The sequence below is a fragment of the Symphalangus syndactylus genome, chromosome 8 (assembly GCF_028878055.3).
Source record: "Symphalangus syndactylus isolate Jambi chromosome 8, NHGRI_mSymSyn1-v2.1_pri, whole genome shotgun sequence".
NCBI classification, from domain to species: Eukaryota; Metazoa; Chordata; class Mammalia; order Primates; family Hylobatidae; genus Symphalangus; species Symphalangus syndactylus.
Window position 1 is genome coordinate 137939143 of NC_072430.2, and position 27586 is coordinate 137966728.

At 48.1% G+C, this 27586-nt stretch overlaps 2 protein-coding genes across 10 annotated transcripts in view; both read left to right on the forward strand.

Annotated features, from left to right (window-relative positions):
• The window catches only part of ATG16L1 (autophagy related 16 like 1), a 42942-nt gene extending 40333 nt beyond the window's left edge, over window positions 1-2609 (forward strand). For 4 of the 5 annotated variants that reach the window (XM_055291036.2, XM_055291037.2, XM_055291035.2 and 1 more), the window contains 2 exons: window positions 207-308; window positions 1207-2609. In XM_055291036.2, the coding sequence (XP_055147011.1) occupies window positions 207-308; window positions 1207-1300 (196 nt within the window). In that variant the 3' untranslated portion in view covers window positions 1301-2609. Of the gene's footprint in view, window positions 1-206 lie in introns of all 5 variants that reach the window. The other variant, XM_063645297.1, reaches the window with a different exon arrangement.
• SAG (S-antigen visual arrestin) overlaps window positions 218-27586 on the forward strand; it is a 53475-nt gene continuing 26106 nt past the window's right edge. For 4 of the 5 annotated variants that reach the window (XR_010122245.1, XM_055291046.2, XM_055291045.2 and 1 more), the window contains exons 1-5: window positions 10618-10707; window positions 15349-15479; window positions 22205-22265; window positions 24882-24926; window positions 26759-26952. Coding sequence is in view for 4 of the 5 variants with exons in the window: in XM_055291046.2 (XP_055147021.1) it covers window positions 15405-15479; window positions 22205-22265; window positions 24882-24926; window positions 26759-26952 (375 nt within the window). In the remaining variant the exon portion in view is untranslated. Of the gene's footprint in view, window positions 309-10617; window positions 10708-15348; window positions 15480-22204; window positions 22266-24881; window positions 24927-26758; window positions 26953-27586 lie in introns of those variants that run through there. The other variant, XM_063645299.1, reaches the window with a different exon arrangement.

The following is a 27586-nucleotide window of genomic DNA, read 5'->3' on the forward strand; positions in this document are numbered from 1 at the left end:
CACTCTTCATTAGCCGGATGGGGCTGAAATACTGGGGAAAAGCAGATTTGGCTGGAAGGGCCATGACTAGCACACATTCTGAGATCTGGGTACACAAGAGTGGTCATCAGTGAAGAACAAACATTCCTTCTTGGGAAAAAGGCCACAGAGATGCTGAATTGGGGGTGGGGAATTGACAACCTTTCTTTTCTTACTGTCTTCTGTAGCCCTGATGGCAGTTACGTGGCGGCAGGCTCTGCTGAGGGCTCTCTCTATGTCTGGAGTGTGCTCACAGGGAAAGTGGAAAAGGTTCTTTCAAAGCAGCACAGGTAAGATGAACCCTGTCTCAGCCCCCTGTTGCGTTGTGAGCAAGGCCTTTGACTTCATCTCAGGGGTCATCCAGTTTAGACCTCAGTTGGCGCTGTGAGGGCACTGTCCACCCACCTGCTTAGCTGGCTGAGCTAGGTCAGTGGAGAGAAGCTGGGGCCACTCACAGCACAGCAGGCCACAGTCTACAGAGTACGCCAGGTAGAGCGGTTAGAGTGGCAGCCGCTGGAGAAAGGGTTATAGAAACACATCCCTGTCTCTTTGGTTATGTCCCACGTCCTCTGTGTCTCCTTCCCCTTCTCTACTCTCCTTCCTTTCTGCCTCCCTCTCTCCCTTGGAAGTCCCTGTTGTCAGTGCATTTCAGTGCATCGACGTGTCCTAAACACTGGTCTCCACACACCTTCTTTTATCTTCCACCTGATAGGCAGGCCCCAGACCCCCTTTTTTCCTAGCTTTGTTCTGCCCACACAAGCCCACCTGCTAGTTGGAACCCAGATACCATTTTCCTTCAGACCTTCTCCCCCTGCCCTTGGGCAGCAGCAACGGCTCCCAGACCTAACCAGTGCTGACCGCCACTGCCTGGCTCTTCAGAGGCATGTGTACTGTCTTTCCAGCCCACTCAGAGCTCCTCTCTTAGGGAGAGTGTGATAAGGCCTGACTGCCAAAGGGGCCAAACTCCCTTCATCCCAGCATGACTTAATGAAGTACACCACTGGATTTTTTCCGAGGTCTTTTGCATGTTAGTGAGCTCCTGCCTTGCCGCGGGCACAGTGCCAGAGAGTAAAATGGAAGTTGGAAAAATTAGGACTCCCTGAATGCACAGGCTTCTGGTGTTTGGTTTACTAAGATCTCATCCCAAATGTTCTGAAACTCGGTGCTTTTCTGATCTCTCCTTTGAAGCTCATCCATCAATGCGGTGGCGTGGTCGCCCGCTGGCTCGCACGTTGTTAGTGTGGACAAAGGATGCAAAGCTGTGCTGTGGGCACAGTATTGACGGGGCTCTCAGGGCTGGGAGGACCCCAGCGCCCTCCTCAGAAGAAGCATGTGGGCTCCTGCAGCCCTGTCCTGGCAGATGATGTGCTGGGTATAGCATGGACCTCCCAGAGAAGCTCAAGCTATGTGGCGCTGTAGCTTTGCCGTGAATGGGATTTCTGAAGATTTGACTGAGGCCTCTCTTGGCCTGGAAGAATAACACTGAAAAAGCCTGACGCTGCGGTCACTTAGCAGAGGCTCAGGTTCTTGCCTTGGGAAACACTACTAGCTCTGACCTTCCATACCTCACTTGGGGGAGCACAGGGCCCCGCTGGGCCTCCTCACCAACGGCAGTGCCAAAAACAGCCCCCACATCAAGGTGGTGTTCTCTGTGCTTTCTCTCGTCCTTCCAAAGTCGGTTCTGGCCTAATGCATGTCCCAAAACCTTGGGGTCGTTTGCCCGGTGAACTCACTTTAAGCATTGGATTAACGGAAACTCCGAGACTACAGACCCCTGCCTGGTGGGTTGCATGAATGTGTCTCATTACTGCTGAAATGTCCTCACATCTCTTCCACTGTTCTTCAGAGCTTTCTGGCTCTCTTTCCCCCACAAAATTCGACATATTTAAAAATCTCTGTGTGGCTTTAAAAAATGGTTTTTTGTTTTTTTGAGGTGGGAGAGGATGTGTGAAAATCTTTTCCAGGGAAATGGGTTTGCTGCAGAAGTAAGGATGTATTCTTGTATCAATCTGCAGACACCCAGAAGGTGGGTGCACACTGCATGCTTGGGGTTGCCAAGGGATTCGAGACCTCCAACGTATTTGTCTGAAGCTGGTGATTCTGGCCATGGCCCCTCTGCCAAGCCTGTGTGGGATGCCCTTGGTGCTTTAGTGCAAGAAGCCTAGGCTCAGAAGCACAGCAGCGCCGTCTTTCCGTTTCAGGGGTTGTGATGAAGGCCAAGGAAAAGCATTTATCTTTACCATTTTACCTGTGTATAAAGTTTTAGTTCATTGGGTGTGCGAAACACCCTTTATCACTTTTAAATTTGCACTTTATTTTTTTTCTTCCATGCTTGTTCTCTGGACATTTGGGGATGTGAGTGCTAGAGCCGGTGAGAGAGGAGTCAGGCGGCCTTCCCACCGATGGTCCTGGCCTCCACCTGCCCTCTCTTCCCTGCCTGATCACCGCTTTCCAATTTGCCCTTCAGAGAACTTAAGTCAAGGAGAGTTGAAATTCACAGGCCAGGGCACATCTTTTATTTATTTCATTATGTTGGCCAACAGAACTTGATTGTAAATAATAATAAAGAAATCTGTTATATACTTTTCAAACTCCATGCCTCTTGGTGATTATTTTATTCTCCCTTATCCTTAGAAAGGGGAAAGAAAGTGATTTCTTTGTTTACCTGGTAGTTATTTGTAAACAATGGCTAGTACTTTTTAACGGTCTTTTCTCGTTCATCATGTAAGCTCCATTCCACAAAGTTATCATTCTCTGTAAACACCAGTGTTCCAGTTTCATGTCGCGCAAATCTTAACAGACACTGGAAAGATGTTTCTTCAGAACATTACCGGCTGCAGTAGAAGAGCCCAGCACGGATTCCTCTTCGGCCTCCACACGGAGTCTTTCTTCAGTGAATCGCCGCACTGGAGAGGCATTCACTTGTGGTGGCTCAGATTTCTGACGCACAGCCTGAGCTGTAACAAATGATGACCACCCTTGTCAGGAAACTCAGCCAGTCGCCCACTTAGCCTAGCACCTGGAGTCAAGGTGCCATCAGGGTCTGAAGTCTGAGGCGGCCAACACTTGCACAAAAAGCTGGATGAAAGCGAGATGTGTTGGCTCACACCTGTAATCCCAACACTTTGGAAGGCTGAGGCAGAAGGATCACTTGAGGCCAGGAGTTGGAGGCTACAGTGATCTATGATGGCACTCCAGCCTGGGTGATAGAGTAAGACCCTGTCTCTTTAAAAAAAAAAAAAAAGTTGGACGAGCCCTTTGCAATCACCTTCAAGAAGGTGATTCTCCAAATAGGCCCCAAATAAGTGTTTGAATAGTCTCAAATCATTCTGTTTTTGCATTTGGAGGGAAGCATGGCTGTTCTCTGTGCTCAGCCTGAGCTCCATTCCAGTCCCTTGACTGCCAATGCTGAGCTAAAGGTAAGGGGGTCTCACAGCACCAGGAAATGTGACTTCTGTTTAACTCTCTGCCTAGCGCATGAACTAGGGCCTTTCCAGCTGCTAGTTTTGTTGGTCAGAGCAGGAGGCATGCATAGGTGTATGTATGTATGTATGTATGTATTTATTTGAGACAGGGTCTTGCTCTGCTGCCCAGGCTGGAGTACAGTGGTGTGATCACTGCTCACTGCAGCCTCGACCTCCCAGGCCCAATGATCTACTCCCTAAACCTGAGCACACCACCATGCCTGGTTAATTTTATTTTTAATAGAGATGGGATCTCAATATGTTGCAGGCCGGTCTCCAACAGCAGTGCCAAAAGCAGTCCTCCTGCCTCAGCCTCTCAAAGTGCGAGGAGTACAGGAGTGGAGCCACTTTTGTTTGGCCTTATTTTTTTCATTTTTTTATTTTTATTTTTTGAAACAAGGTCTCTGTCACCCAGGCTGGAGTGGAGTGGCACGGTCTTGGCTCACTGCAGCCTCTGCCTCCCAGGCACAAGTGATCCCCCGACCTCCGTCTCCCGAGTAGCTGGGACAATAGGTTCGTGCCACCACAGCCAGCTAATTTTTTATATTTTGTAGAGACGGTTTCACCATGTTGCCCAAAGCCTTATTGTTAAAGCACATACTGTTCATATGCTGCCTCTTATCATAGATGTCCCAAAGCCCCTCCTGCTTTCACAGCATGGCACAGGACGTTTTGTGTGGACACGCATAAATGGATGAAGAAGCTGCCCTTAGGCTCCAGGAGCAAGTTGGCTGGAAGTCCCAGGTTGCTGAGTGTACCAAATCCTGCAGAACTACCTGAGTGTCTGTAGCACAACAGCAATTTTAATTGATTAGAACTTTTTCTTCTTTTTTTTTGAGGCAGGGTCTCATTCCGGTTGCCCAAGTGGAGTGCAGTGGCGCAGTCTCAGTTCACTGCCACTTTGACCTCCTGGGCTTGGGTGATCCTCCCACCTCAGCCTCCTGAGTAACTGGGACTGCAGCCACGTGTCACCATGCTCGGCACATTTCTTTGTATTTTTAGTAGAGATGGGGTTTTGCCATATTGGCCAGGGTTGTCGCCAGCTCTGGACTCAAACAATCCACCCGCCTGCCTTCTCAAAGTGCTGGGATCATAGGCGTGAGCCACTGCACCTGGCCTGATGAGATGTTTTGAAACGTGGACTTTCCACTCATACCTATTTCCAGCACCAGGAGACAAGAATGACAGTGATAACACTGGCTTGTACCAAGCCTGGTTACTTTGATACAGAAACCACAAGCATTTTTGTTTTTATAAGATGGCTTGGGTAGTAATCAAATAAGTCTGTGGCTCTCAAATTCTGTAATCTGGATTGTACCCCATTTTGCAAATGGGGAAACGTTTAACAGCTCAGCAAGCAGTTCTCCTCATCCTAGAGTCCTGGGCCCACCTGCTTCAGCACTGCCTGCCACACCAGGCCCACAGGGGCAGGCATGATGCTAAGGTGTGCCTTCAGAAGTGAATGGGCTGTGCTCCTCCGCATGGCCTTTCCTCTTGTGTCCTGCTTTAGCAAGTCCCGCTTATGTTAGAAATTCCTATTTTTCATCCAAAAAACTTTGGAAATCCCAGCACTTTGGGAGGCTGAGGCGGGCGGATCACAAGGTCAGGAGATTGAGACCATCCTGGCTAACATGGTGAAACCCGATCTCTACTAAAAATACAAAAAATTAGCCAGGCGTGGTAGTGCACTCCTGTAGTCCCAGCTAGTCAGGAGGTTGAGGCAGGGGAATCACTTGAACCCGGGAGGCAGAGGTTGCAGTGAGCCGAGGTCGCGCCATTGCACTCCAGCCTGGGCAACAGAGCAAGACTGTCTCAAAAAAAAAAACCTTTGGAAATCTTGAGTAAAATGAGGTATGCCTGTATCTGCATAGATTCTGTAAAAGTGCATGAGGTATGTGGTGCCTGGCCTAGTGGGAACGGATGGTGGAGGTGGCTTTGTTCACACATCTGCTGGGGGTACAGCTGGCACAGCAAGCAAGCAAGCAAACATCCGTGTGTAAGCAAGCCCTTGTCACTCTGCTTGGGTCACTTTTTTTTTTTTTTTTTTTTTTTTGAGACGGAGTCTTGCTCTTTCGCCCAGGCTGGAGTGCAGTGGTGCCATCTCTGCTCACCGCAAGCTCCGCCTCCCAGGTTCACGCCATTCTCCTGCCTCAGCCTCCCGAGTAGCAGGGACTACAGGCGCCCGCCACCATGCCCGGCTAATTTTTTTGTATTTTTAGTAGAGACGGGGTTTCACCATGTTAGCCAGGATGGTCTCGATCTCCTGACCCCATGATCCACTCGCCTCAGCCTCCCAAAGTGCTGGGGTTACAGGCGTGAGCCACTGTGCCCGGCCTTGGGTCACCTTTTTAACGTTCCATCGTCTAACGTGGATGGCACAGGCAGCCCACTGCAGTGAGAGCACAGCAAGGGGAACGGGGCGGCCATCTGGGCAGCTGGCTGCAGCAGGGTCTACATGCTGTTCCCCCATCACCTGAGTATTTATTCTAGAACAGTAATTCTTACAGAGCTTTTTTTTGAATGCCCCACACTGGATGTGGCTGACTTCTCCGCAAGCATACATTTATGTCTCAAGTAGGGACATTAGTCTTGCACATGACTGTGGGCCCAGCCCCCACTGTGGATTGCTCTGACCCCAGGCACAGGAAGATGACGGCAGGCAAATTCTGGCTTTGGGCTTCATTTTTGTCAGAGAACTACAGTGAGGAGAGGATAGGTAGGCATGCTTGTGAGCCAGGCAGTAAGAGGGTCAACTGTAAACAGCCTGGCTTCTAGTTAGGAAGCCGTAAGTCCTGTTGCCCCCAGGAGTACACCCGGATGGTCATGAGAGACTAAGGAGATCTCAGGGCCATCATATGCTTTACACCCGATAGAGTGCTTAGCACATGGTGGGTCTATAGTAGTAGAATTAGTGGAAAACAAACCAAAACAGCCCCAAGATTGTCCCAAAGTATAACTAGCTGAAAGGAAGAGAGAATCGTTTAAAAATGTAATAGTAGGCCAGGCGTGGTGGCTCTCGCCTGTAATCCCAACACTTCGGGAGGCTGAGGTGGGCGGATCACTTGAGGCCAGGAGTTCGAGACATGCCTGGGTAACATGATGAAACCCTGTGTCTATTAAAAATGCAAAAATTAGCCGGGTGTGGTGGCACATGTAATCCCAGCTACTCAAGAGGCTGAGGCAGGAGGATCACCTGAGCCCCAAAGGTCAAGGCTGCAGTGAGCCGTGATGGTGCCACTGCCCTCCAGCCTGGGCAACAGAGCAAGACCGTGTCTCAAAAGAAAAAAAAAAAAAATTGAGATTCACATAACATAAACCATTTTAAAGTAAACAATTCAGTGGCATTTAATAAATTCACAGTGTTGTGCAACCACCCCTTCTAATTCCAACAAGAAAGAGGATCAGTGCTTTTCAGACTTTTTTGATCAGTAGCAGTGGATCTATCTGAAGAAAACTTGCAAGCCCTCTCCCCAGAAAAAGGCATATCTACATAATTCTGCATGCAACTTAGGTTCACAGATCCTGAAGCCCATCCAGGGATCCCAGGGTAAGCCCTCGGTTTGTGGTTGGCTCTCAACCCTTCTGTAGAAGCAACCTCATCGTCATCAGAACCCCCTTTAGTGTTGGGGCCCAGGTGGCATGACCAGAGGGTGAAGAAGCACACAAGATAGACGTCAGCCTCACTGCTGGAGAGGACAAGAGAAAATCTTGATCAGGATCCTCCTGCACAAGACTTGACCTTCTTAAGGCCATCTGCACATTCCATGAATCTTTCCACCTTGCAAGACAAGGCAGGCTGGGGGGGTCCCCCCTCAGACAGACGGATAAAGGAAATAGGCCAGGCTACTCCCTCAAGGTCACAATGGATTCAGCAGTAGGCCAAGAACCCAGGACTCCATCTGGGGCTGTTTGTACATCATGCTCCTATTACATGGGAACCTGCAACATTAAGTACCATTTTCAGCAGGATGCCTCCCAACAGACATTGGAAATCTGTCTAGGGGTGGGACCCCCAGGGTGGTGAGAGGGTTTCAGTGCCTACAAGGCTAATCATGGAAGGATTCACATGTGGAAGAGAGATTAACTTGGAGCAATGGAGAGAAGCAGAAGGGAAGCCAATTCCATCCTAACATAATCTTTCACTCTTTATACTAATAATTTAGTGTTAGTAAATCATAATTTACTAATTCTAATAATTAGTAAATAATACTAGTAAATAATAGTAAATACTAATAATTAGTAAATAATAGTTTTTTCACTCTTTATGCTATTTGAAAAAAAGATGGATATACAACAAAGTAGTGATTTCCCCATCCTTGGAAGCATTCAGTAACTTACTGGAGAACTTAACAGAGGAGATCAAAGTAAGGGATGGAATGGGAACAAAAGTGATTTTTTTTAAAGGTCTCTGATTACCTTGTGAACCCACAGGATTGCGTTTATGATTTCAGATATTATTAGCCAGCCCAACCCAAAACAGCCCTGTATTGTTTAAACTGATTAAGTCTAGGAGATACATGTTGGAAATAAGGTGACTTTTAAAAGCTCCGATTCCCTGGCATTCTATAGATACCTCAAACCGCCCAGGTGTTCTCTGCTTCAGTAAAACCATAGCAATGAAGACACAAGATTTTCATTTTGTAGCTGATGTTTAGCAGAGTGTACCCATTTTCCTCGTGCATGTGCCCCAGTAAACCCTTAAGACGACAACCCCACCCCAAAGCCCATAAGCCTCTTAGCTGGATGTCTCCACCCCACCCCCACCTCCCCTGCCCGGCAAGCCGGCTGCTATGTTTAGTGTTTGGAGATGAAACACAGGGTTCTAGTATTGTCTCACCGGAAGCCAACCCCAGAGAAACAAGCATGCTATAGCCACCGGTTCCCAGACTTTGAGAATTCATAGACCAGTAATTCTCAAAAAATAAATCTAGGGGAAGATTGCCAGCTTTTAATTTTTGCCAAGTAGGGACTTTTTTCTAAACTACCATATACTCTTGATTATTATTTCACAAAAAGAAAGGACATTTTTGTCCTTATGCTTAGGAGCTGCATTTTGAAATATGGGTGAAGTGTCATGATGTCTGCATGTATGTTCAGATGGTTAAAAAGGAAAAAAACAGAGATAGACATACAGGATTGCAGGCAGCAAAATGTTAAGTGTCAAGTCTTGAGGTTGACTGTGTGGGTGTCTATTGTATTGTTCTCACTTTTCTGTGCTTTAAAATTTCATAACAAAATTGTAGAAAATGCAGAGCTAATGACAGAAGGCAGATCTGTGATTGCCTGGGGCAGGAGGATGGATGGAGGAGTTGATGGAAATGGGTACAGGGAACTTTGGGGAGTGGTGGAATTGATCACAGTGATGGTTACACAATGTATATGACGACCAAAACTCATCAAGCTGTACACTCAAAATGGGTGAATTTTGTTGGTTATTAAATAGATATATTTTATCTCTCTATATGTATCTGCCTGCACTCATCTATGTCTATCTCTATTTCAAAATTCACCTGTTTCATATATATATCTCAATAAAGATAGAGGGCAAGAAGAAGAAGAATGACTTTTTTTTTTTTTTTGAGATAGAGTATCACTCTGTCACCCAGGCTGGAATGCAGTCTTGGCTCACTGCAACCTCCACCTCCCAGGTTCAAGTGATTCTTTGCCTCAGCCTCCCAAGTAGCTGGGATTACAGGCACCTACCACCACACCCGGCTAATTTTTGTATTTTTCATAGAGAAGGGGTTTCACCATGTTGGCCAGGCTGGTCTCGAACTCCTTACCTCAAGTGATCTGCCCGCCTCAGCCTCCCAAAGTGCTGGGATTACAGGCATGAGCCACCATGCCTGGCTGAAGAAGGATATTTTAATACCAAAAAATTAAAAAGCTCATAATCTCTAAAGGACAGTCCTTTATATTGAATAAGTTTGGCTCCCAGAAAAACTCACAAGAGTGTCCTTATTTTTCTCATTTCTCCACCAAGAAGAGAAAAAATCACAGACCAAGAGTTGGGAATAACATTTCCAAAAAGAGTGATATCTGTCATCCAGTCCACCCAGATTTCCCCACCTACATGGCATTGGCAGGGCAGTGACTAAGATCTGCCGATCTGTGCCTTCCAGCAGCCGGGAATGATGAAGCAGCAGGAGAATGGGGGAAATCTGGAAGCACTCACAGCTGCAAACTGGGCCTGGGTCCTGCAGCCTCAGCTCAGGGCAGCCCTCTGATGGGGACACTGAAAGGAGCACCCTAGTCATTTTTTCCCCTTTGTTTTTTTTTTTTGGTTTTTTTTTTTTTTTGAGATGGAGTCTGGCTCTGTTGCCTAGGCTGGAGTGCAGTGGTGCGATCTTGGCTCACTTCAACCTCCATCTCCTGGGTTCAAGTGATTCTTCTGCCTCAACCTTCCAAGTAGCTGGGATTACACACATCACCATGACCAGCTTTTTTTTTTTTTTTTTTTTTTTTGTATTTTTATTAGAGACAGGGTTTCACCATGTTGGCCTGGCCTCAAGCTCCTGACCTCAGGTGATCCGCCCACCTCGGCCTCCCAAAGTGCTGGAATTACAGGTGTGAGCCACTGTGCCTGGCCACAGCAAATTTTTTTTGAGACAGGGTCTCGTTCTGTTGCCCACACTGGAATACAGTGACATGCTCACAGTTCACTATAACCTCAACATCCCAGGCCCAAACAATCCTCTGGCATAAGCCTCCCAAGTAGCTGGGACCACAGGCACACACCACCAGACCTGGCTAATTTTGTTTACTTTTTATAGAGATAGGGTCTCACTATGTTGCCCAGGCTGTTCTCAAACTCCTGTGCTCAAGCGATCCACCTGCCTCGGCCTCTCAAAGTGCTCAGATTACAGGAGTGTGCTACTGTGCCTGGCCCTATTTATGGTTTTGTTTTGTTTTGTTTTGTTTTGTTTTTTTGAGACAAGGACTCGCTCTGTTGCCCAGGCTGGAATACAGTGGTGTGATCATGGCTCACTACAGCCTCAACCTCCCAGGCTCAAGCCATCCTCCAGCCTCGGCCTTCCAGAGTGCTGGGATTACAGGCGTGAGCCACCACACCTCACTTATAATATATAATACAGTTTTGTATTTTAACCTTTCTATTATAGCAGCAGTAAATGATCATAGGAGAAAATGTGAAAAATTACAGACAAGAAAATTGACACAAAGCCTACCATCTCCACTACACAGAGACTACCAGTGTTAGCTTAAGGTATATTCTTGCAAAGTATGTATAAGTATATCATGCATACGAACATGCATGTATGTGTGTAAATATGCTTGTGTGTATATGCCTGTGTGTGTAAATGTACATATATGTATGTATACACAAATACATAGTCTCTGTGTGTTTTCAAAACGTGGACATGCTATGCACACCATTCCACAGTCTTGTTGATTCTGTCACAATCTCTCACCTTTCTACTTCAGGCATTTTACCATAGTCAGATTTTCCCAATGAACCTAAAATGTCCTACACATCGTTTTTGACCAGTTGTGTATTCAGTCTGGAGCTGCACATGACATCTGGGTCTCAAGTGCCTTAGCGTCTTTTAATCTAGTAAACCCCATTTCTTTTCTTTTCTTTTTTTTTTTTTTTTTTTTTTTTGAGACGGAGTCTCGCTCTGTCACCTAGGCTAGAGTGCAGTGGCACGATCTTGGCTCACTGCAACCTCCCCTCCCAGGTTCAAGCAATTCTTCTGCCTCAGCCTCCCAAGTAGCTGGAACTACAGGTGCCCACCACCACACCTGGCTAATTTTTGTATTTTTAGTAGAGACGGAGTTTCACTATGTTGGCCAGGCTGGTCTCAAACTCCTACCTCGTGATCCATCCGCTTCAGCCTCCCAAAGTGCTAGGATTACAGGCGTGAGCCACTGCACCCAGCCTACCCATTTCTATGGCACTGTTTGTTGGATTTGTCTGGCAGCTCACTTGTGTCATGTAGCTCGTTCCTTGTATTTCCGATAAACTAGAAATGATGTCTGAAGGCTCCTGGATTCAAGTTAACCCAAGGGGACACATCCCATGTGGCTGACACCACCGGCAATGCTAAGATTGACCATGGCATCTGCCGTGCACCTTGGGATGACACCATGATCCATGTGGCATCGCTTCAGTCCTACAGTCATTTTCCCACCAACTCTTCACCTAATGGTTTTAGCACCAATGAATAATCTTTGTGTTTTAAAATAGGGGGTTTGCAGTTCAGGTATGGTGAGGCCAACCATAGAGTATGCTAAGGATAGGGTGACATTGAAGTAAAGACTCAAAGCAATTGAAGGAGTGAGCCATGTGGCTGGCTGTGGGAAGAGTGTTCCAGGAGAAGAAATAGCAAGTGGAAAGGCCTAGACAGAGGTTTAAAGAAAAGCAGGCCAGTGGTGGTGGCTCATGTCTGTAACCCCAACACTTTAGAAGGTTGAGATGAGAGGATCAGTTGAGGTCGGGAGTTCGAGACCAGCCTGAGCAACATAGCAAGACCCCATCTCTAGAAAAAAGTTAAAGAATTAGCTGGGTGCGGTGGCACGTGCCTGTAGTCCTAGCTACTCGGGAGGCTTAAGCAGGAGGAGCGCTTGAGCCCAGGAGTTCAAAGCTGTAGTAAGCTATGATGGCACCGCTGCACTCCAGCCTGGGTGACAGAGCCAGACCCTGTCTCTAAAAGAAAAGAAAACAGGCTCAGTACTCTGGAGCGAAGTGGGCAAGGGAGAGAGTGGTGAGAAATAAAGTCAGAGGTAAAGGGGGGCCAGAGCATGCCAGACCTGGCAAGCATTGTCCAGACTTAGATGGGAAGCCGTTGGAATGTTTGGGTGGATGCTGATACCCCAATCGTCAGAACAGGCTTTCTGCATATACTTGTTTCATTCCCAAGTCAATCCCCCATGTAAGTGTGTTAGTGGTCACAGAGTCCCCTCCATCCATTCCCTGAGTGTTCTTGGGAGCAGGCATTATTCTGGTGAAGGCACTGTGAAGACAAAAGTGAAGGAAATGAAATGGCCTAGGCCCTGCCTTCATGGAGCCTGGACTCCAGTGAGGGAAGAGAGACTGTAGAATAATTCCCAAGCAAGAGTGAAATGTGGCCAGGCACGGTAGCTCATGCCTATAATCCCAGCACTTCAGGAGGCCAGGAGTTCGAGACCAACCTGGCCAACATGACGAAACCCCATCTGTATTAAAAATACAAAAATTAGCTGGGCGTGCTGGTGCACAACTATAATCCCAGCTACTCGGGAGGCTGAGACAGGAGAATCGCTTGAACCCAGGAGGCGGAGGCTGCAGTGAGCCGAGATCACGCCACTGCACTCCAGCCCAGGCAACAGAGTGAGACTCTATCTCAAAAGGAAAAAAAAAAAGAGTAAAATGCAAGCGTGCCTCCAATCTGGTCCTGGAGGTTGGGGATAGCTCCCCTGAGGAAGTGACTCCTGGTCAAAAATTTGAAAGGCCAAGAAGAGTCAACAAAGTGGAGAGAGAAGAGGCTTGTTCCAGGCAGAAAGAATAGTGGGAAGGAGGAAGCGTGGCAGACGGCGTGGAAGGAAAAGCAGGTGGAGGTTCCAGAGGCTGCAAGCTTTTTGCCTGCATTCTAAGAGCAATGGGTGATTGTAAGAGAGGGGTGACAGGTCCAGGCTCAGAAGGTCTCTCTGCCTCTGTGTGGAAAAGGGCTTGGAGGGTAGAAATAAATGTAGTCGGCTGGGTGTGGTGACTCACGCCTGTAATCCCAGCACTTTGGGAGGCCGAGGCAGGTGGATCATCTGAGGTCAGGAGTTCGAGACCAGCCTGGCCAACATAGTGAAACCCTGTCTCTACTAAGAATACAAAATTAGCTGAGTGTGGTGGCAGGCGCCTGTATTCCCAGCTACTCTGGAGGCTGAGGCAGGAGAATCACTTGAACCTGGGAGGCAGAAGTTTCAGTGAGCTGAGACTGTACCACTGCACTCCAACCTGGGAGACAGAGCAAGACTCCATCTCAAAACAAAAAACAAAACAAAACAACAAAAAGAAAAGAAATAGATGTAGTCAGACAGTGGGGAATCACTCCGGTCCTGGGAAGTAAAGGCGGTGCTGGGGATGGGAGGACGCAGACAGGTTCCAGAGACATTGAGGGGATCAACAGGACTCCTGAAGCCATCAATCAGGACCGGGTGGAGGAGAGAGACAGATCCAGCTTGGCTTGCATAACGCCAGGTTCATCTTGAGGTTGACATTTCTCCTTGACCTTTTTGTTTAGTCCTCACCCCCAAGGTCGCATTAGATGCCTGCTGAGTTTAATCAAATCTCTTCCTGTCCTGGCAATGCCCGGGAATGAAGGGATAATCAGTCTATTTCCAGAATCCAAAGAGGTTTAGAAGAAAAAGTAGCTTTCATTTAGCTGTTGGCCCTCCCACCAACCTTCCCCAAGTCAGCCGGGTGACTCATACATCTGTGAAACCCTCCATATGGAGACCGGGCCGGGGGGTGTTGCTTAATGCTTAGAACTGCTGAAACTACCAGTTCACTGTCTCGGCACTAATCCAACTCTGCTCCTTAAGTGGGATTTGGCTTTTAGACATTGAGACCTGGATGCTGGGCATCCTCGATAGATCCCCTACAAATTCCCAACATACGTAGGCCAGGAGCCTCAGCGGTTCCTCTGCAGGCTCATCTGGTGAGACGGTACCAGCTTGCTCAGAACAGGGGCTGGCTATTCATCGTCTCAGAGCATAGAGACCCTCTCCTTGCCACCCGGCCCTTCCTACCTGGTTGGTGACGAATCACAAGGTATGTGACCACCACAGGCCAAAACCTTCTCAGAAACCTGGGGCAGGTGTGGGGAAGAGCAAGGATGGGCGTTTTCATGCGGACAGTATGTCCTGCCTTCACCTTTTCTGTGTGGTTTCCATAAGACTTGGTTGCTATTTAAGGAGACTTGGAGTGAGCAGGTGCAGTGGCTCATGCCTGTAGTCCCAGTGACTCAGGAGGCTGAGGCTGGAGGATCACTTGAAGCCAGGAATTCGAGACCAACTTGAGCAATACAGTCAGACCCAGTCTCTACATAAAAAAAACAAAAACAAAAATAAATTAGCTAGGCATGGTGTCACACACCTGTAGTCCTAGCTGCTCAGCAGGCTGAGGCAGGAGGATCATGAGCCCAGGAGTTCGAGGCTGTGGTGAGCTATGATTGTGGCACTGCCCTCCAGCCTGGGCAACAGAACGAGATCCTATATCCTAAAAAAAAAAAAAACCTCGAGTATGTTTAATTCCAGACCACTAATATGGCCTCTTAATTGTAAAACAGAGTGGCTATCTCTTAGTAGGAATTGCTGAATAGAACTTTTGGGATTTTAATATATTCTTTTTTAAAAAAAAAAAAGTGATAGGATCTTGCTATGTCGCCCAGGCCAGTCTCCAACTCCTGGCTTCAAATGATCCTCTCGCTTGAGCCTCCCAAAATGTTGAGATTACAGGTGTGAGCCACAGTACCTGGCCATTAGTATCTTCTTGAAAACAGTCTTTGTGAAGTGGTTATACTGTGTTTTTCAGGAACTTTTCTGATTTATTTGCCATTAGACACAGTCACGATAGAACTTTAAATTCAACCTGGCTAAGTGGGATAACACCAGAAAGTAAAACCTCGTTGGAAGCTAGCTAGACTCCCTGGTGAGGTGTACTGAGAAATGTTTGAAGCGTACCAAGAAAAATAAAATATTGAAAACACCCCAAAGCATGCCGCAGTAAAATACAAACTAAGCAAAGACTCATCGATGAAACTCGGACGTTGAAGCTGGTAGAAGGGCATGGTGAGGATGCACAGGATCTCATGAGTCGGTTTCATAACCAGGATGTTCTTGACTTGATATTTAGGATTGTCTTACCTTTCTCCAGCCCTCCAACACCTGACCAACACCCTGAGGTGGTAGAAGTTGCCAGGGACAGATAACATGGCAGCCAGCGGGAAGACCAGCAAGTCCGAACCGAACCATGTTATCTTCAAGAAGATCTCCCGGGACAAATCGGTGAGTGGTGCACAAGTGAGTGATTTGATAGAAATTATTGTTTTTAAAAAAATGGAGCTTTTTCAAGTATAGTGTAATCATGATCAACATCAAAACTCTTTGAGGGCCAGGGCGCGGTGGCTCATGCCTGTAATCCCAGCACTTTGGGAGGCTGAGGTGGGATAACTTGAGGCCAGGAGTTCGAGACTAGCCTGGCCAACATGGCAAAACCCATCTCTACTAAAAATACAAAAATTAGCTGGGTATGGTGGCAGGCACCTGTAATCCCAGACTTGGGAGGCTGAGGTACAAGAATCACTTGAACCCAGGAGGTACAGGTTGCAGTGAGCCCAGATCGTGCCACTGCACTCTAGCCTGGGTAACAGAGGGAGATTCTGTCTCAAATAAAAAACAAACAAACCCTGTGAGGGCCAGGGAAGCTTTGTGTCTGTTTTCGTCTCTGTCTAAGATGGATGATCACTGAGATATAAATGAGTGAATGAACTGCAGAAATAGAGCTTCTCTTCAATCTCATCAAGACTTTAGTCCTATGACCCTCAGTTTTCTCCCAATCTCTCAATCCCCATACTGTCACCCCCCACCTCTACTTTTCCTAGCCGGCCTTGAACCCTTGACTTACTATTTAAACACTGTTTTGTCAGTACTTGTGGTGCCCTTGGCCTTTTGTCTATCTATTGTGTCACCTGCCTGGGTAAAACCCAGACAATGATCAATGTGACTCCTTCTACTCCGTGCACCTACCCCACCCGGGGACTCTCAAGCCTCAGCTGGGCCTGCAGGGCCACTGGATAAGGGAACATGCCCCAGTCTGCCCCCTTTCCACCACTCTCCAGGGACACATTAGATGCTCCAGATGTGCCCATGAACTTCCTGGCATGGGAGAGGGTCCACTGTCCATCCTCTGTGGATAGCTCCACTCGGCAGCTTCTTATGGGCCAAAAATCTAGCTCAGCACCATCCAGTGCAAGCCACATATGTAATTCTAAATTTTCTAGTAGCCACATTTAAAAAGTAAGAAGAAACAGGTGAAATTCATTTTGATGCTATATTTTATTTTAGCCCATTATATCCAAAAAACTATCAGTTCAACTCATAAATAATAATAGAAGAATTATTGAAATCTGATGTGTATTTTGTGTTTACAGAACATGTCAATTTGGAATGGCCATATTTCAGGTGTCCGGGAGCCACCTTAAGCAGTGGCTACCCTACTGGACAGGGTAGCTCGCCATCGTTCTGGCTTTTTTTTTTTTTTTTTCGAGACAAAGTCTCACTCTGTCACCCAGGCTGGAGTGCAGTGGCGTGATCTCGGCTCACTGCAACCTCCGCCTCCCGGGTTCAAGCAATTCTGCCTCAGCCTCCCTAGTAGCTGGGACTACAGGCATGCGCCACCACGCCCAGCTAATTTTTGTATTTTTAGTAGAGACAGGGTTTCACCATGTTGGCCAGGCTGGTCTCGAACTCCTGACCTCAGGTGATCTGCCCATCTTGGCCTCCCCAAGTGCTGAGATTACAAGTGTGAGCCACCATGTCTGGCCCATTGTGGCTGACTTCTGAACCCCGTATGAGGTCCAAAGAACCTACCCATCCTTACCGTGCCACCCAGGAGGTCCGGCTTTGCCTGTGTGCTTTCTGCCTTCTCCTCTCCTAGTTAAGGAACTCGGTCATTTTAATCAAGTACCCTGATTCTTTCGTTCTCCAAGCTCTTTCCCAGGTTGTAACTTTCCAGTTCATTTTATCTCAACTTCTGGCTGAAGAGGAAACCACTCGTGTGGGTTTCCCACGTTGTTTTCCCCTCGCTCCTAGATAGACATCCTTTCCACCAAGAAATGTAGATGGTTTTTGCAGATAAGTCCTCACAGGGGGGAAAAGAGAATTCAATTCCTGTCTCATGTATTCAGATCATTTTGCCAGCGACGTCTGTGTGGCCCCAGGCATGGTGTGCCAGTGTTCTGAGCCCATTTCTCTGTGATTCTCCCGATTCTGCCCTCTTCTTTGACCTTCATCCTCCAGCAGGTGGCTAAATGACTGCCCCCGCTCCTGGCGTCTCACCCACACTTGACAACATCCAGAAGAAAGAGGCTGTGGTTTCCTGGGGTCTCTTGTAAGCGTCAGGAAATCTTTCCCAAGCCTCTTCTCTCATATCTCATTGGCCAAAACTGGGTCACATGCCCACTGTAAACCAATCCCAAGCCAGAAGAATTAGATGATCATAGTGAATCAGGCCAATCAAGAATCGTTCCCTAGGCCGGGCGCGGTGGCTCACGCTTGTAATCCCAGCACTTTGGGAGGCCGAGGCGGGCGGATCACGAGGTCAAGAGATCGAGACCACGGTGAAACCCCGTCTCTACTAGAAATACAAAAAATTAGCCGGGCGTGGTGGCCGGCGCCTGTAGTCCCAGCTACTCGGAGAGGCTGAGGCAGGAGAATGGCGTGAACCCGGGAGGCGGAGCTTGCAGTGAGCCGAGATTGCGCCACTGCACTCCAGCCTGGGTGACAGAGCGAGACTCCGTCTCAAAAAAAAAAAAAAAAAAAATCGTTCCCTGGAGCTGGCCTCCTCTGAGCACACAGCCTGGTGGAAGATGGTGGTCCCTGAACACAGTTGGCGGCTTTTATCCAGGAAGAAGTGGTGTGTGGCTGTTGGATGGGCCCCCGAAGGCTGGCTACAGTCTCACATCACCCACTTCTCTACCTGCCCCTGTCCTTCCTGTTGCAGTGGAAGGGGTAGTTTGCTCCCATCTGAGGTTCACCACCTCTTACCCTCTGGGTTTCATGGTTGGGCACCTCCTCAGGGGCCTCAGCCATTGGTCTGGCTGTGTCTGCAGCCTCTCCTCTCTGCTAGTACTTTGTCTGAGCATAAAAATAAGTACCAGCCGGGTGCGGTGGTTTATGCCTGTAATCCCAGCACTTTGGGAGGCCAAGGCAAGCGGATCACCTGAGGTCAAGAGTTCGAGACCAGCCTGGCCAACATGGAGAAACCCCATCTCTACTAAAAATACAAAAATTAGCCGGGTGTGGTGGCGCACGACTGTCATCCCAGCTTCTCAGGGGCTGAGGCAGGAGAATCGCTTGAACCTGGGAGGCGGAGGTTGCAGTGAGCTGAGATCGCGCCATTGCACTCCAGCCTGGGCAACAAGAGCGAAACTCTGTCTCAATAAATAAATAAATAAATAAGTACCGACCTCGTGCACCTTAAGAACAACCACCAGCTACCCTCGACCCTATATCCTTTCTAGTTCTTCTTCCCTTGCAGCCAAACCTTTTGGAAGAGAAGAAACATGCCCTCTCTTCACCTACCCTCATCTCTCCCATCCACTCTGCAGTCCCCCTCATCTGCACCACAGTCAGGCTGCCTAACTGGTTCTCCCCTTGCCGATCCATTCTCCACTTTGCTGCTGGTATGAGCTAAATCTCAGCGCTCCCTTCTATAAAATGGGCTCCATTCCCATCTCATTGAGTTACTGTGAGGATTAAGTGAAACCATGTGGTCAAAGTGCTTAGCTTGGCCCCTGATACATGATAAGCACTCTAAATGCTATTTAATTCTTCCAAAAGCTATTTCTCTATTTAGCTTTTCTAAATACTGTTTAATTCAAGTCTTTCATCCTGCTTAAAACGCTTCAACATCTTCTGAGGTTCTTTAGGGCCACGTCCTATGAGACCATTTCAGCAGCAGTAGCCTGCATCCCCATTCGGTGGCACGGTGAAGCCATTGGCAGTTCCGGAAGCGTTCTCGGGGCCCCGGGCTTTGTATACATTTTGCTTAGAGAGCATGCCCTCAACCATCCCCTGTCCCCTGGCTATGCCATTTGTCCACCAGGTAGAGCCTCCTCTGAAAGCAAGAGCCTTCCCTCTCTCCTTCCCTCCTCACTGCCCTTCCCTAGGGCTTCCTCCCCACCAGCCTTTGCCCTGGCATTTATTCCAGGGGCACAATTGCCAGTTCACTTGCTGGGCTCCCAACCAAAGAGCAGGAACCTTGGGGACCAAGGGGATGTCTTCTTCGGTTTTTATTTTCAGTAGCCAGCAGCTGCTGGGGCCTCCGTAACCATGTGTGGGATGGATGGAAGCAGTATTTGCCTAATTGACAGGCGAAGTCTAGCAAAGGAGACAGGCCCCTGCAAGAGCACCCAGAACACAGTGTGCTGCACGCTGAGGTGGGGTCGCGAGCCACATGCTCCCAGGGCACCAAAAGCCAGGGTGGCTGGGCAAAGGGAGAGACGGGGACCCTGAGGTGTCCCCTGAAGCGTGGGTAGGATTGCCCCCAGGTGAAAGTGCAGCAGAAGGGCCTTCCTTACCGTGGAAACAATAGGAACAGAGGCACAAATCTGTGGTGTTTGGGGGAACTGTGGCAGAGTCGCTGTGGCCAGAGCCCAGGGAAGAGCGGAGCTGTTAGAGAGGATGCTCTCAGGGTGGCCACGCACAAGGCACTGGAGTTTATTCCACAGAGAAGGAGTGAGCAGCCGGTAGACACTGAGCAGCAGAATAGCAATGTCATAGTTACCATTCCTGCAAGGCAGCCTCCAAATTGGTTGATTTGAGGAGAATTTTTTTTTTTTTTTTGAGACAGGGTCTTACTCTGGAGACCAGTGAAGATCTCTTTGCCCCCTTTGTGGGAGAGCAGGGTTGGAGTACAATGGCACGATCATAGCTCACTGCAGCCTCAACCTCCTAGGCTCAAGTGATCCTCCTTCCTCAGCCTCCCAAGTAGTTGGGACTACAAGCAGGCACCACCTTGCCAGGCTAATCTTTTTTTTTTTTTTTTTTGGAGAGATGGCAGGGAGTAGAGGAGGGGGTATCACTTTGTTGCCCAGGCTTGAACTCCTGACTTCAGGCGATCCTTCCCACCTTGGTCTTTCAGTGCTGGGATTACAGGCATAAGCCACTGTACCTGACCAGAGGAGAGTTTTTAAAGGGGGCTGTTTGCTAAGGTGTAGGCAGATGTGAAAGAAATCACAAGAAATAGCCAGGTACAGTGGTGGCTCATGCCTGTAATCCCAGCACTTTGGAAGGCTGAGGTGGGTGGATTGCTCGAGCCCAGGAGTTTGAGACCAGCCTGGGCAACATGGCAAGACCCTGTCTCTAAAAAAAATATAAAAAATTAGCTGGGCTTGGTGGTATGCATCTGTAGTCCCAGCTACCTGGGAGGCTGAGGTGAGAGGATCACTTGATCCTGGGAAGCAGAGGTTGCAGTGAGCTGAGATAGTGCTGCTGCACTCCAGCCTGAGACGCACTGCAGGAACCAGCAGGTAGCAGTGTGTTTCCCGGTCAGCCCGCTCCTCTCAGATGCCAGGCTTCCACGCCACCCAGGCTAGTGAGGCCTCCCAAACATGCTTAGTGCTCGAGTATAAGGTTTCCTACGGAATCTTCTCTGTAAACCAGGGTTCCAGCGGTATTCGCTTGAAGTCACTTCAGCATCATTTATGCGAGTAACCTAGAGGGCACAGGGCTATGCTTCAGGACATCTGATATGAGTGAAAGGGGAGCATATAGGAGAGGACTTAATGCCAACAAAAATGATTTAGGCCATTCCTGGAATTCAAAATATTTATTCGAAGAAGGGGGACAGCCAAGGGGGCCACGCTCAGTGAAAGAGTGTGCTCTCATTCATTGGTGCACTTGGCAAACACTGAATCCCTGTGTGTACTAGACTCTGCAGTAGATGCTTAAAGATGTGCAGAGACTCCGGGTTACTACCACCAAGGCACAGTCCTATGGGTTAAAGTGCTGAGGGCTGGGGAACCCAACCCTGCTCTCCCATAAGTGGATAGAGACTTTTGCTGCCAGGAAAGGACAGGGCCAGGGCCTGTGGGCCCAGATAGTGGCCATCCCCTCCCCACCCAGCTCCCTCAGGGCATGGCTTTAGGTCTACCTGTGCAGTAGTTCACCTGGTGGGATTTCAGGGGCTTCTCCAGAACTCCCACCTCTTTGTTCTGTCCAGAAATTCTTTTTTTTTTTTTTTTTTTGAGACAGAGTCTTGCTCTGTCACCCAGGCTGGAGTGCAGTGGCACGATTTCTGCTCACTGCAACCTCCACCTCCCAGGCTCAAGCAATTCTCCTACCTCAGTCTCTCTAGTAGCTGGGATTACAAGCATATACCATCATGCCTGGCTAATTTTTGTGTTTTTAGTAGAGACAGGGTTTCGTCATGTTGGCCAGGCTGGTCTCAAACTCCTGACCTCAGGTGATCCGCCCGCCTCAGCCTCCGAAACTGCTGGGATTACAGGGGTGAGCCACCACACTCGGCCTGTCCAGAAGTTCTTGTAACAAAGAGGGGCTACCTTTCATTCCACAGCTGAAAATAAAAGATTTAACATGCAAATGGATGGCAAAAGTCTCATTTACATAATTTTCTTTTTTTTTTTTCTTTTTTGAGATGGAGTCTCACTCTGTTGCCCAGGCTGGAGTGCAGTGGCATGCTCTTGGCTCACTGCAACCTCCACCTCCCAGGTTTAAGTGATTCTCCTGCCTCAGCCTCCTGAGTAGCTGGGACTACAGGCATGCGCCACCATGCCCAGCTAATTTTTGTATTTTTTTTTTAGTAGAGATGGGGTTTCACCATATTGGCCAGGCTCAAACCCCTGACCTCATGATCCGCCCGCCTTGGCCTCCCAAAGTGCTGAGATTACAGGCGTGAGCCACCGCGCCCAGGCTGCTGCTGGTTTTTATCATGGATGCCTTAGCTTAGCATTCTTTGGCCCTTAGACCCACACCTGTTCTTCTTGCAGGTGACCATCTACCTGGGGAAGAGAGACTACATAGACCATGTCAGCCAAGTCCAGCCTGTGGGTAAGTTGCTTGGAGAAAATTGTAATGCTGGTTTTCCTTTAAGTCGCAGATAACTGCTTACTTTGTATTTTTAAAAATCGGCCTTGCTAATAATCTAAATAAAGAAATGCAAATTAAAACATCAGTGAGGTGCCACTGGCTGATTGGAAACAATTTTATTTATTTTTATTTTTATTTTTTTGAGATGGAGTTCCGCCCTTGTTGCCCAGGCTGGAGTGCAGTGGCATAATCTCGGCTCACTGCAACCTCTGCCTCCCGGGTTCAAGTGATTCTCCTGCCTCAGCCTCCCAAGTAGCTGGGATTACAGGCATGCATCACCACACCCAGCTAATTTCGTATTTGTAGTAGAGACGGAGTTTCACCATGTTGGTCAGGCTGGTCTCAAACTCCTGACCTCAGGTGATCCACCCGCCTCGGCCTCCCAAAGTGCTGGGATTACAGGCATGAGCCACCGTGTCCAGCTGGAAAGAATTTTAAAGAGTGTGAGGAGACAAAGCACTCATGTCTGGAATGTATGAAGAACGCTCAGAACTCAGCAGTACAAAAAGCAAGATCCCATGAGAAAACGGGGGAAAGGCAGGAAGAGACATTTCATCAAAGAAGATACACGAAGACAAGCAAGCACGTGAAAACATCTTTGGTATCATTAGCCACTAGAGAAATACAGATTAAAGTTGCAGTGAGAGCTTATTATACACCTACCAAAATGGCTAAAATATTTTAGGTTGGTGCAAAAGTAATTGCAGTTTTTTGCCATTACTTTCAATATAGTGGCGAGATCTTGGCTCACTGCAACCTCCGCCTCCTGGGCTCAAGCGATCCTCCGACCTCAGCCTCCCTAGTAGCTGAGACTACAGGCATGTGCCACCACACCTGGCTAATTTTTGTATTTTTTGCAGAGATGGAGTTTTGCCATGTTACCCAGGCTGGTCTCGAACTCCTGAGCTCAAGTGATCTGCCTGCCTTACCCTCCCAAAGTGCTGAGATTACAGGCATGAGCCACTGTACCCAGCAGCAGCTTCTTAAAACATGAAACATATACTTACCATATGACCCAACAGTTGCATCCCGGGCACTTATCTCAGAGAAATGAAAACTTGTGTCCTTATAAAAACCTATACGTGATTGTTCACAGCAGCTTTATTTGTGGTAGCTCCAAACCGGAAAGAACCAAAATGTTTCTCAGAATGTCCCACGTCAGCTTCCTAGTTTTGATATTGTACTGTAATTATGGCAGATGGAACCATTGGGAGAAACTGGATGAAGGATACTAGGGACGTCTCTGTACTATCTTTGCAACTTCCTGTGAATCTATAATCATTTCAACACAAAACGTTTTTTAAAGAGTGTAGGAAAACTGGCAGTTTCAGACACTGGATATGCAAATGTGCCTTGGCAAAACACTTTCTGGAAGGTTATTTGGCAGCATGTTATCAAAAGCCAAATCCAATTTTATAATTTATTTTTAAAAAGTCATAGAGAGATATAAAGATGTATGTATAAGGATGTTCATCACAATATTACTGACAATGGGAAAAACTGGAAACAACCTAGATGCCTTAACAATAGGAAGTGATTAAATAATTTATGGTACATCCATTCAATGGAGTAATATGTAGCTATTAAAATGATTAGCGCATGTTTTCTCTATGTGTGTGTGTGTGTGTGTATATATATATATATATATATACGTGTGTGTATAGATGTATGCCTGTGAGTATAAACAGATGTTTGCAATGTATAATTGAGTGAGGAAAGCAGTTAGCTGAACAGTATATACAATAGGATCTTTTTTTTACTTAGTAAAAGCATTCATATAATTAAGTTATATATGTCTGGAAAAAAATTTTTTTTGGCGGGGGTGTGGGACAGTGTCTCTGTCACCCAGGCTGGAGTGCAGTGGCACAGTCACAGCTCACTGCAGCCTCAACCTCCCAGATTCAAGAAATCCCCCTACCTCAGCCTCTCACATAGCTGGGACCACAGGCATTCACCACCATACCTGGCCCATGCCCTGCTAACTTTTTTTCTTTTTTCTTTTTTGTATGTTTTGAGAAAAGGTCTGGCTCTATTGCCCAGGCTGGAGTGCAGTGGCATGATCATGGCTCACTGCAGCCTTGACTTCCCGGGCTCAAGGGATCCTCCTGCCTCAGCCTCCTGAGTAGTTGGGGCTACAGGCATGCACCACCACACCCAGCTAATTTTTTCTTGTTTTTTGTAGAGACAGGCTCTCATTTTGTTACCCAGGCTGCTGGCTAATTTTTTTAAAATCTTTTTGTAGAGACAAGGATCTCACTGTGTTGCTCAGGCTGCTCTCGAACTCCTAGACTCGAGCAGTCCTCCTGCCTTGGCCTCCCAAAGTGCTGGGATTACAGGCATGAGCCACCACACCTGGCCTGGAAAAATAAAATAAAAATCTGCACCAAGATCTTCACAATAGATATTCTCAGGCAGTAGGAATTTGGATGACTTTTTTCCCTTTGCTTAACTTTTCTTTCTTTCTTATAATAAACATGGATTACATGTGCAATTAAAAACATACATAGTTTTTTTAAGTAGGTGTCTGGTTTCTTTGATCTTCTCCACCCCCAATGCTCTCTCCCTCTTTTGCCTTAGATGGTGTCGTGTTGGTTGATCCTGATCTTGTGAAAGGAAAGAAAGGTGAGATGAAGCCCCTTGTCTCAGGCTGGTTTCTGGGCAGAGTGGACTGCTCTCTGGGCGGCTCTGGGAAGGGGCATTTACGTGGAAGGAGAGACGGGAAGGCAGAGGCAGCGCTCTTGCACATGGAACCAGTGCCAGGCCCACTGACCCTGTACCTAATTCATGTGACATAGGTCCTGTTGACACCAGAGCTCACTTGCTCAGCACAGTCGTTGTCCAGGGTGGCAGATAAGTAGACGGTAGATGGAGCCCAGGTCTGTGGCCTCCATCCCTGTGTGCTTGCCCCTGTATCATGTACTTCTGTGCTAGGGGCAAACTCAGGAGGGTGCCTGGGGTGCCTAGGACTCAGGAGGACACCAGACCTTGAATGAATGAGGGGCGAGTGAGTGGGCAGTGTTTCTTCTGAGTCAGTGGCGAAGGGCAGTTACCGTTGGGGCTGACGGGCAAAATTCTCAACCAACACCAAAAAGGGGGAAATGATGCCTGCTGGGAGGCAGGGGGAGTAAGACCCAGAATTTACTATGGTGCTTACTTCGATGGTTCTGAACCAGTGTCACGGTGCCCTTGAAGATTTCTGGCAGTTTTGATGTGTGTGGTAAGTAATTTGTTACTAATAACAGTTGCGTAAACCAAATTAGAACAGATTCCAGCTATCCTTGTGATAATGTCACTGACTCAGTTCCATTCTAAATATGCCTTTTTGAGTGTTGCTACTGGCAACATCAAGGAATTGTTCAGAACCCTGGATGTGCCACTGGAATATGTCAGCTGTGGCGCCATCAGCATCGAGAGGGGCATGGCTGAAATGGGGCCCCAAACGGCCCCCTCTGTCCTCTCCACGTTCCTTCTGGGTGCCCTGCTCCTCTCTGGACCAGGAGACATCTGGTTTGAGCCCCAAAAGCCCATGTCCTTGACCAGAGAAGGGTGCCTGTTCTCAGGGAAAGCCCCTGCACAGGACAGCTGTCAAACCACGTGGTCTCTGAGCACCTTCTTAGTCCTGACCTTGAGTGAGGGGCGAGTGAGTGGCCACTGTTTCTTCTGAGTCAGCAGCAAGGGGCAGTTACCTTTGGGGCTTACAGGCAAAATTCTCAACCAACAGCTACCACGCACTTGGAGGGGCCCCCTCTGATGTGCTTTATATTTGAGAAATAGGTGATTCGTGTCTTTTTTAGAAAGTGTAGTGAACTTCATACAATTCTTTTGGTCTACTGGGCGCGCACTTTAAGTCTGTTCAACAAGTGGAATTTTCAGAAGTGGGGGTTTGGAGAATGCTCAGTATGTTTCAGAGCAGCGTGAAAAGGAGGCTGGAACTTGAGCCTTCTCAAGTTGGATTTCACCTCCCCATGTGGCCTGTGAGCCTTCCGGCTCCTCGCTCAGCCCACGATTGACCCTGGCCCACATCTGCTTTGCTGCCCAGCGCTGTTTCCCTCTGCATCTTACCTTCTTCCTTCATTCGTCCAGACATCCTGCCCTCTAGAACCTGAGCAGCCAGCACTGTCTCAAAGCCTCTGAGGCCACAGAGCTAGGGAATGAAGGGGGCGGGCAGGATGGAGGGGACTGGGTCCTCTGTCTTCAGATTCTTACCATTCTGGCAACATGATACAATTGGGAGGAAGATGCCAGGATCTCCCTTTAGAGCGGTGAACCCTCATGAAGGGGCTGATTCTCCAGAGCGGTGTAGAGTAGCTGGGTGGCAGGGTTCTCTCCCTATCCCAGCCCCTATCCCCTCCAGATGCTAAAGGTTGAAAACCCATGTTCGCTGCCCACTCCATCAGTGGTGGTAGGCGCCAGGCCAAGGGCCAAGTCCGACCTTGCCTTCATCTCCTTTGCAGTGTATGTCACTCTGACCTGCGCCTTCCGCTATGGCCAAGAGGACATTGACGTGATTGGCTTGACCTTCCGCAGGGACCTGTACTTCTCCCGGGTCCAGGTGTATCCTCCTGTGGGGGCCGCGAGCACCCCCACAAAACTGCAAGAGAGCCTGCTCAAAAAGCTGGGGAGCAACACGTACCCCTTTCTCCTGACGGTGGGTGACTCCTCCGGCCAGCCCTGCTTCCTTCACCCGCAGCACCTTATCATGTGGATGGGGGCAAAAGAAAGGGGACAGAGGAAGAACTTCACATCTGCAGGCCTGGAAATTGCACCCTTGAAAGAAATTCTAGATTGCATGGTCTGTGATTGTCTTTTTTTAAGTCATTGAAAATAGCCTCTTAGCCTTTGAAGACACCCTTTCAACCTACCGTTTACATATTTCCCTTGACCCGACCCCCTAATTACATGAGCACGTGTTATTCCTTTGCTTGCTAAGCTCGAAAAAGAAAGCTCACAGAAGTGCCCCTTGGCCCTGGGGAGTTCTAAGCAGGAAGGGGTTCCCTACAGGACAGGAGAGCTTGGTGAAGTAAGATGTCACCTTTTCCTTGCCCACAGCTTGGGGGATCACAGGAGATATCTTCATCTCTCTAGGGGCCCGTCTGTCATCCATTGAGACCTGGCTACCAACAGTGCCAGCGTGCAAACTCTCTGAAGTCTTGGGCGTGAGCTCAACTGGGGGAAGCTACCATCTGCTTTACGAGCGTGTGTATTTGTCTTAAGAGCATATACACTTCCAAAGTTACATGGTTCAGCCTTAAAAAGGAATGAAATTATGTTCTGTGCTACGC